The sequence below is a fragment of the Geospiza fortis genome, unplaced genomic scaffold, assembly GCF_000277835.1.
Source record: "Geospiza fortis unplaced genomic scaffold, GeoFor_1.0 scaffold172, whole genome shotgun sequence".
Classification (NCBI taxonomy): domain Eukaryota; kingdom Metazoa; phylum Chordata; class Aves; order Passeriformes; family Thraupidae; genus Geospiza; species Geospiza fortis.
The window spans coordinates 11119165-11128398 of NW_005054309.1; the positions used below are offsets into that span (position 1 = coordinate 11119165).

The 9234-nt window shown below is 55.6% G+C and overlaps 1 protein-coding gene across 1 annotated transcript in view; it reads right to left on the bottom strand.

The window, feature by feature from the left end:
- KCNAB1 (potassium voltage-gated channel subfamily A member regulatory beta subunit 1) overlaps window positions 1–9234 on the bottom strand; it is a 41387-nt gene that overhangs the window by 20072 nt on the left and 12081 nt on the right. Inside the window, exon 2 of the mRNA XM_005419059.2 lies at window positions 3525–3568. Within this exon, the coding sequence (XP_005419116.1) occupies window positions 3525–3568 (44 nt within the window). The remainder of the gene's footprint in view (window positions 1–3524; window positions 3569–9234) is intronic.

Genomic DNA, 9234 nt, shown 5'->3' on the forward strand with positions numbered 1-9234 from the left:
CAAACTGACCCAGGCAGGAGGGCAAAGCTCAGCCCAAACTGACCCAGGCAGGAGGGCAAAGCTCAGCCCAAACTCACCCAGGCAGGAGGGCAAAGCTCAGCCCAAACTCACCCAGGCAGGAGGGCAAAGCTCAGCCCAGGCAGGAGCAGGACCCAGCTCTGGGATGTTCCCAGGGAAGCTCAGCCTGGCTGAGCAGTCCCAGCTCCACAGGAGCTCAGTGCCCCAGGAATGATGCTCAGCTCTGCTCTGAGGGGCTCAGGGCCCTCCCTGACAGCCCTGTGTAGCCACGATATTTTCTGAAAAATCCTTTCCTTAGGAATTTTCCTCCTGAGAAGCTGAGAGGCCTCAGGAACAAAATGTAACCAATGGTTATCTGCTGCTGTGGAATGCAACAGGTGCATCTGTGATTGGTCTCATGTGGATGTTTCTAATTAATGGCCAATCACAGCCCAGCTGGCTCAGACTCTCTGTCCGAGCCACAAACTTTTGTTATCATTCTTTCTTTTTCTATTCTTAGCTAACCTTCTGATGAAATCCTTTCTTCTATTCTTTTAGTATAGTTTTAATACAATATATATAATAAAATAATAAATCAGCCTTCTGAAACGTGGAGTCAGATCCTCATCTCTTCCCTCATCCTGGGACCCCTGTGAACACGGTCACAGCCCTGCCAGCAGAGGAGCTCGTTCCCCCGAGCCAGGAGGAGCAGGGTGTCACCAAAGGGTCCCTGCTCCCAGCCCTGCCCACCTCGGATTTCTGCCCAACTTCCCCTTCTCCACTTCCCATCCCACAGGATAAAGAACTCTCCCACCTTGCTGAGATTTTGCAAGGCTTTTGAGGAAGACTGCTGAGCCTTCAGAAACTTCAGTGAGCCCTAAATTAGATTTTCATGCTGCAGAGAGCACAGGGAAACACATTTATCTTTTGGGGAGCTGCAAGAGAGAAGGCATTTAGGAAAGTCAGATAAAGCAGAGCTGGGAGCAGACACCGGGCAGGAGGGACAAGGGGAGAGTTTTAAACTGAAAGAGAGGAGGTTTAGATCAGATACTGGGGAGAAATCATTCCCTGGCAGGGCGGGCAGGCCCTGGCACAGCTGGGGCTGCCCCTGGATCCCTGGCAGTGCCCAAGGCCAGGCTGGACACTGGGGCTGGAGCACCTGGGACAGTGGGAGGTGTCCCTGCCATGGCAGGGAGAGAGCAGGATGAGCTTCAAGGTCCCTCCAACCCAACCCAACCATCCAAAAGAAAAGGTGCTGTGCAGCAGGAGGAGCACCTGCCCCTCCCAGGGAATGTGGATTTCTGGATTCTGGGTTTCAGGCTCCCCAGCTCCCCTTCTTTCCCTGCACAGGGCAGGGGCTCAGGGCTCCCTGTGCTGGAGCAGCAGGAGGTGCCAGCAGCTCCCCCAGCCCCTGCACAGCTGCACTCACAAAGGCTCAGCATATTTAGATGCTGCTGCAGTTCCACTTCAAATCAAAGAAAAGCTCTGCAAAACTGGTTTTTCTTTTTTCTCTTTTCCTGCTGCTACTTCCTTCCCGTGGCTTTCTCCTCCACCCCAGCAGTAGCACTTGGGGAAGCTGGGAGGCTGATAAATAAAACTGATAAATAAAGCCTCTGCACAGACCAGACAAGTCCTCTCCAAGGCTGGGGCTATTTTAACCAGAAGAGCTCTTGGCAGAACAGGCCCTGCTTCTCCCACTTGTGCTACAGGGTGACTTTCACAATTCCTTCCAGTTTAAACCCAGATCCCAACGGGCTGAGAGCTGCCCTGGGAGGATCCCTGGCAGGGATGATCAGCAGAGCCCCCAGGCCCTCACCTGCCCCAAGGCAGCAGCACCTCCTCACCCTGGCAATGCTCACCTGGGCAGGTGACCCCCTGGAACTTATCCCAAACACAGCTTGTGCTCCATCAGCCTCCTGGTTTCCAACAAACAGCCCCAAGGCCTTATTTTTCTGTCTGAACAGCCTGAGCAGAATAATCACAGAATCATGGAATGGTTTGGGCTGGAAGGACCTTAAAGCTCATCCCATTCCACCCCTCTGTTGGGCAGGGACACTGCCCAGCAGACCAGGTTGCTCTGACCTAATAATAATAATAGAATTGTTAAACAATATTATTATTATTATTATTATTATTATTATTATTATTATTATTATTATTATTATTATTATTATTATTATTATTATTATAACTGGACTTCTCAAAGAAAATTCCAGTAACTAGCAACCCAAACTGCACCCAGGATGGAAATTTCCTGATGACTAAAGCCAAGCATGCCATAGGTTGTGAGTCTCCAGACAGCAGTGTTTCCCTGAAGTGTTTCACAGGTTTAAAGCTTGCTGCAGACTCCTTGGATCTGTGGGTACATCAATTGATTTAAATACTCTGAGTAAGTGTAGAATGAACCTTGCCATCTTAGATTCGTAATTAGCTTAGATTCATAATTAAGTGACTGTTGTGCTTATAGCAAATCCTATTGAGTCACTTTAGAAATGTTAAATTAGTCAACTGATTAAGCCCTGCTATTGTGGTGTTGATGGAGCATTGCTAAACCCCCCAGACCGGAGGCACTGCTCAGGCTGAGGCTGAGCCTGGCCCTGGGGCTGGGGGGGGGGGTCTCCCTCCTGCTCTGCACCCCTCCTCCTGTGGGCCAGCATCCCCTCCAGCCACTGCACACTGATTTCAACCTGATTTTAACCTGATTTCCCCTCCACCTGCTTTGTCAACGGAGCAACAAACCAAAGCGTGCCATCAAACTCTGATTTTATAAATCCACACTCAGCCTGGGCTCGCTGCTGCCTTTCTCAGCTATTCTTTAGGGATGGTGCCTCCACCTCCCTGTGGCAGCACTGTGACCCCCAGGCAGCAGGAACGGGGCTGTGCTGGGGCAGAGCCTCCATCCCTGGGCTCCTGCAGGGTCCTGGTGCCCAGCCTGGCACTGCAGGAGATACAGCACAGCTCACCCTCCTCCTCCTCCCTGCAGGGCTGGGTGTCCATCACACAGCCCAGTCTGTGTCCAGGGGCTGCACTTCAGAGCATTGCTCTGAGTAAAGGCAGCAGGAGCTGAGCAGAGCCCTTCCCCAGGAAAGAGCACATGGAGGGGATAAAGCATTGGTGTGGAACTGGGGGCTTTGGGGCCAGGGGAAAACTGGGCACACAGGGGATGGGATGGGATGGGATGGGATGGGATGGGATGGGATGGGATGGGATGGGATGGGATGGGATGGGATGGGACCCGTGGGATGGGATGGAGCTCTGCCCCTGCCCAGGCTGGCCCAGGCCCTCGGGGCTCCTAGGGACACTCCATGGGATGGGATGGGATCCATGGGATGGGATCCATGGGATGGGATCCATGGGATGGGATGGAGCTCTGCCCCAGCCCAAGCTGGCCCTCGGGGCTCCTGGGGACACTCCCTGGGATCCCTGCAGGCTGCTTGTCCCAGGGCACACCCGAGGGTTTTACAGCACAAACCCTCCCACAGCTCCCCTGGAGGATTGGGCTGGGCACAGAGGCCAGAGGTACTCACCCAACCCCAGGCACGACACTCTCAGCCCAGACTTGCCAAGGTTTCTGGAAGAAAAAGAAAATAATTAGAAAATGGAGTTCAGCCCTTGAGGGACACACAACACAACCCCATGGGGAGCCAGCAGCTGGAGGGGACAAGCCGCAGCTTTTGCCCAAATGCTGGGTTTTCCTCCAGAAGGGACACAGATGCCACAGTGGGACCTGGGTGCCCAGGCTGGGGAAGGGTGGATGGGCTGACATCCTCCTCCTCCTCCTCCCTGAGTGCTCAGGGCTGGCAATGAACCCAAACACTCCAGCCCTTGGACAGCACCCCAGGCTGTGACCTGTGCTTCCAGCCCATCCCATTTTCCACACTGGATTTCCTGGCCGTTTCAGGTTTTCGTTCCTACAGCACCACTTCCCTGAGCAGCATCCTGGGGTTGCAGGAGGACCAGCCCAGCACCAGCCAGACCCTGGGGCAGGACTGCCCATCCTCCCACCCCTCCAGGACCCCTTAATGCACTGCTGCACCTAAAATTTAGTGCTGCTAATGGGGATTTCAGATGCTGGGAGACACAGGAACCTGACCTGCAGGTCTGTTTGAAAAGCTGCAGCTGCATCTCCAGCCCCACGAGCCCCCAGGCTCACAGCACAGCTAGGGCAGGCACTGACCTCTTTTTTTGTCTGTGTGTTCTATTTTTTCTTCTTTATTCTTTTTCTAGTTTTCCTTCCTTTTTTCCCCTTTTTCTTTTTTTTTTCCTCATCTTTTGAGTGCAAACACAGCTGGAGCCTGCCCACCAGCAGCACAAATCCTCCCCCATCCTCCCCAGCACAACTGGAACCCTTGGGAGGTTCAAAGGCAAAGCCCCAGAGCTGCAGCACCAAGGGCAGGAATCCCAGATCCATGGGATGGGGATTTCAGCATTCCTTCTGGACACAGCCCACCCACCCCAAAACACCCCTTGGAGTCAAGTGCTGCTGCTCATTCCCTCACAGCTTCCAATTATTTTATGGGTTTTATAGGTTTTTAATCCTATTTCTCAACAACCTGATCTTTGCAGTTCAAAGCCTGTGGGCACAGCTCAGCCATGAACTCCTCTCTCCACATAAATATAAATACACATCTACCCATGCACCCTTTATATATATTTACACATATATATATATTTTATATACCCCCTTTGCACATCTGCCCTTCAGCTCTATGCATATACTTATCCTTTGTGTGTAACCTTTTATGGAAATACCCACACATACCCTTTAAATCTATATATTCATGGACACACCCATTATATGCATCCCTTTTATATCTACACACAGAGATATTCCCAGTGCCTATGTGCAGATACAGATCCTCTCCATACACCCCTTTAAATATCCCTATATCAATGTGTTTGTAGGAGCACACGGTGTGAGTGCATCTCTGGGGTGTTTCCCTGCATTTATGGGATTCACCACCCCTGGCAGTGGGATCAGCCCAGACCCCAGTGAGGGTCCTGTCCTTCCCCACAGCTCCCCCGTGCCAGGGCTGCCCCCTCCCCTCTCCAGGCAGCTTTTGGGCTAAAACACACCAGGTTTGCTCCAGGGAGCAACACCCAGCTCTGTGAGGAGCCTGCTCAGCCAGCAAATCCGGGCAGAAATGCTGTGTTTGGATTTCAGAGCTCTGCCATTTGCTCAGTGCACACCTGACCCGGATATTTGGGAAATTGACGCTGGAAATGCCAAATCCCTGCAGGGCCAGGTCCCTCTGCAAAGGGAGCGGGAGGTGCTGGGCAGGGGGATTGCTGAGCCCATGGGGCAGCCTGGAGACACCCCCAGGTGTCAGAGAGCCCCCACCAGCACGGGGAACTGGCCACACCGGGGGAACTGGCCCCAGCACAGCCCTGGGGCTGTCTAAGAGCTCACTGAGCCCAGCCCTGGCTCCTCCTGCACAACAGGAATTTGTCATTCAGGATCTGCTTCTCCTCTGCCTCCCAAACGAGAAGAAACAAACCCACACAAACCCACCAAGCAAATACTCACATATATCTCATTTACACCCATCCTGCAGCACCCAGGGGGATGCAGATGGAGATAGAGCAGACAGACAGACACACAGACAGACACGTGCCTGAGGCTGCGCAATTGCCAAGGACAATCAATGGGCTGTCTCCCAGTAACGGGGCAGTGGAAGCTCTTTGTGCTTGCCTTGCACTAATTCTGGGCTCGGGGACAAAGAGGCAGCTTTGTGCCTGCAGCTGAGCTGGCAGCAGCCCCACAGCTCCCCGAGGATGCTGTGCTGGGAGCAGGGCCTGGGAGGGGCTGGGAATGGGGATGGGAACAAACCCCAGCCCTTCAGGAGCATCTGCTCTGGCTGTGCACAGCTGAGCATCCTCCTGGGAAACTCTGGGTGCCCGTGCCAGTGAGCTCAGGGTGCTCACCTGCAGCTGCTGGGCTCCAGGGGCTCCAGGAGAGCTGGGAAAGGGGGAATGGCTTCCCACTGCCAGGGGGTCAGTGGGATATTGGGAAGGAATTTCTCGCTGTGAGAGAGCAGCTATTAGAGAGGACAAAGCAGGAGCCTCTGGTCTCTGAGGATCAGTTTGCCTGGCCAAAGCAGCTGATTGAAAGTCAGCTCTGATCCATCCTCTCCTGCTTTCCATTAGCACAGCCGTCGTGCTGCTGCTGCCGGGAGCCCCCTGTGCTGTGTGATGGCTCTGCTGCCACAGATCACTGCCCAGCACACACAGAACTCGGGGTTTGTCTGCGCTGGGCCCCAGCCCTGCAGGACCCCGCTCCCCCTCGCACAGCTCCCACCTCCCAGTCTGGAACTGCCTCCTTTTCCTTGCCTTAACCCCAAACCTGCACCACACGCCAGGCCTGGAGGTGCTCAGCCCCTCAGCTTGGAGCTCTTTTAAAGCCAGAGCCCAAAGCCAAGCAGCACCACGCTGCTGTGTGCCCAAAGCTGGGCTCCAGCTGAGCCAAGCCTGGCCCTGCAGAGGCCTCCCAGGAGGATGGGGCAGGGAACGGGGCAGCAAGGAGAGGGTTTGGGGCACAGCCCCTCTCGGTGCCCATGGCAGAGCTGTACAAACCTCCTGAGGCCACTAAAACCAAAAAAGGACAGCTGCAGCCACGTCAGCCCACAGAGCCTCAGGGCACTGCTTTATTCTGGGCAGAGAAGGGACACCCCAGTCCTTCTGCTGCTTCTAGCCCTAAGATGCATTTTAAGCTTCACTTCAAAGCTTTCCAGCCTCCTTCTCCAGGGAGCAGCCTTGGGACAGGTGAGCACAGTGTCTGTGCTGGTGCCTGGCACTGACCAGGGGACAGCCAAGGACGAGGGGACCTCAGCCCCCGAGAGCCCCACTCCGCAGGCCGGGTTTAGCCAGGCCCTGCTCCGCAGGCTGGGCTTAGCCAGGCCCCGCTCCACAGGCCGGGTTTAGCCGGGCCCTGCTGTGCTGGCAGCAGCCCAGGGTGACATTTCCCTGCCCAGCAGCACCCAAGGGTGACATTTCCCTGCCCGGCAGCACCCAAGGGTGACATTTCCCTGCCCGGCAGCAGCCCGGGCTGGCAGCAGGTCCCTGCAGCACAGCCTGGCGAGCAGAGCCAGCTCTGAGTCACAGCAAACACAGCCTGGAGCCTGGCACACCGCTGAAAACGCCCCGGGGCACCCAGCAGGGCTGGCATCTCCCTGGATGAGGCTTTTCCTCGCCCCGAGGGATCCTGGCAGGCTGGGGCAGGAGCCCTGCAGGGAGCTGGGGCAGCGTCCCCACAGGGAGCTGTGCCAAGCCCAGCAGAGCAGGTGCCAGGCAGGGAAAAGGCTGGCGAGGAGCTGTGAGCCCAGCCTGGGTGGCACCTCCCTGCTGACAGGGTCCCCAGGATGGCACAGCCCCAGGGCTGGTCACCCCCTCTGCCTGGGACAATGCTGCTCCTTCCTCATCCTCACCCACACCGGGCCCTCCATGCCCACTGCCTGATGGGGTTTGTTTTCCCTGGATGAGCTCAGGGTTTTGGCCCAGGTGGGGGCAAATGGAGGGGCCATTCCAGCCGCACAGAGACCTGGAGAGCCCTGGCCAGGCTGCAGCAGAGGGCAGAGCCCTCCCTGGCAGCAGGGATCACGTCTGGGCTCACAGCTCTGCCCCACCCTGCCCGTGGCTCAGTCCCAGCAGGCACACGGCTCCTCAGCCCCCATGGGGACCACGCCTGGCACCCACAGAAACACCACAGCCCAAAGCCACCCACACGGCAGAAATGCTGCTCAGAACACACACTTTGGCTCTGCTGCAGAGCTGGAAAAGCCGGAGTTAATTGTTTTGTTAAATGTAGGGGGCTCAGGGGCTGACACCAGCCTGTGTAGGACAGGGAGGCACCAGATCCAGCCCTGAGCTGCAAAAGCCTCCAGCTCCTCAAATCTGGGGGAAAATCCAGATCTCGTTTCCCCATTTTGCTTGTCAGCCACCTAACTGTGAGGAGATGACGGGCAAAACCAAGGAGAATCCTACAGAGATGCACCCGGTTGGGAGTGTTGGTGAGGAGGGCTCATTCTGTGGCCAAAGAGAGCACCAGGGTCCAACATGCATGCTAAAGGGCAAGGTGACCATTTGTGGCTTCAGGAGCCCTGCAGTCCAACATCAGAAAGTCAAAAGTGGCACAAAGGGAACGGGAGGACTAACACATCCTGCAGCAGCTCAGAGGTGTCTGGGATAAAACCTGACAGCAAAAAGACAGGGGGAAATATCACAGGTTTTCAAGAGTCTTTTAACTGAAGTCAATGTTACACTCATAATCCAATCTTCAACCAGGGCCACATTACAAGGAAAAATCCCCTGGGACTGGGTTTCACCTTCCCTTGCTCCTGGGAAGTGGATGTGCACAAAATCCTGCCTTAAACCAGCAGTGCCCAGCCCAAACCTCCCTCAGTGCAGGGCAGCAGCGGGGATTGAGCATGACATGGAAAATTCCCAGCCCTCCTTGTGCCTTTCCCTCACCCCATGCCTCCCTCATGGTTTTCATGGGAGTTTGGAGTTGAATTATTCCCTGGGAAGGGCAAGTGCTGATCGTGCAGGCAGAGCTGAAGGAGAACTACAGGAATTGTAATGTATATATGTACATAGAGATGTGGGATGAGCCCGGAGCAGAGAGCTCCCAGGGGAGCAGGCACAGGATCCTGGGGAGCCAGGAGAACTGGAGAGCAGCGCTGTGGGAGCATGAGCCTCAGCTCTGGCAGACAAATCGAGGCTTTAGGAGAAAAAACCCAGCATGGTGACATCTGCGTGACCACCCAGCGCTGAGGCCACAGGGACAGCAGAGCCCTGCAGGGGGACACAGCCAAGAGGCTCTTCAACCAAAAAACAGAGAAAATACAGGGGTGAAACATCCCTGCAAAGCACCCCGTGCTACAGAGAACAATTGTGATTGTGGGGCTGTAGTTAACGCTGGAGCAGGGGAATGGTGAGAGCCCAGCAGTGGCACCGAGTGCTCTGCAATGGCTGAGGGACCCAGGAGCAGTCCCAGGGGCTGTCCCTGTCCCTGCAGGGCCACCTCCATCCTCCCAAACACGGTCCAGCCCCAGGCAAACCCCTCAGCCAGCAGTGGGGAAAGGCAATTCCCCTCCTTGGGAAACCCTCACCGTCCATGTCCCAGTTCCCCTCCTCGGGAAACCCTCACCATCCACCTCCAATTCCCCTCCTCGGGAAACCCTCCTCACCCATGTCCCACACCCACCGTGCATCAGCCCAGCTCCTGCAGGGCATACGGAG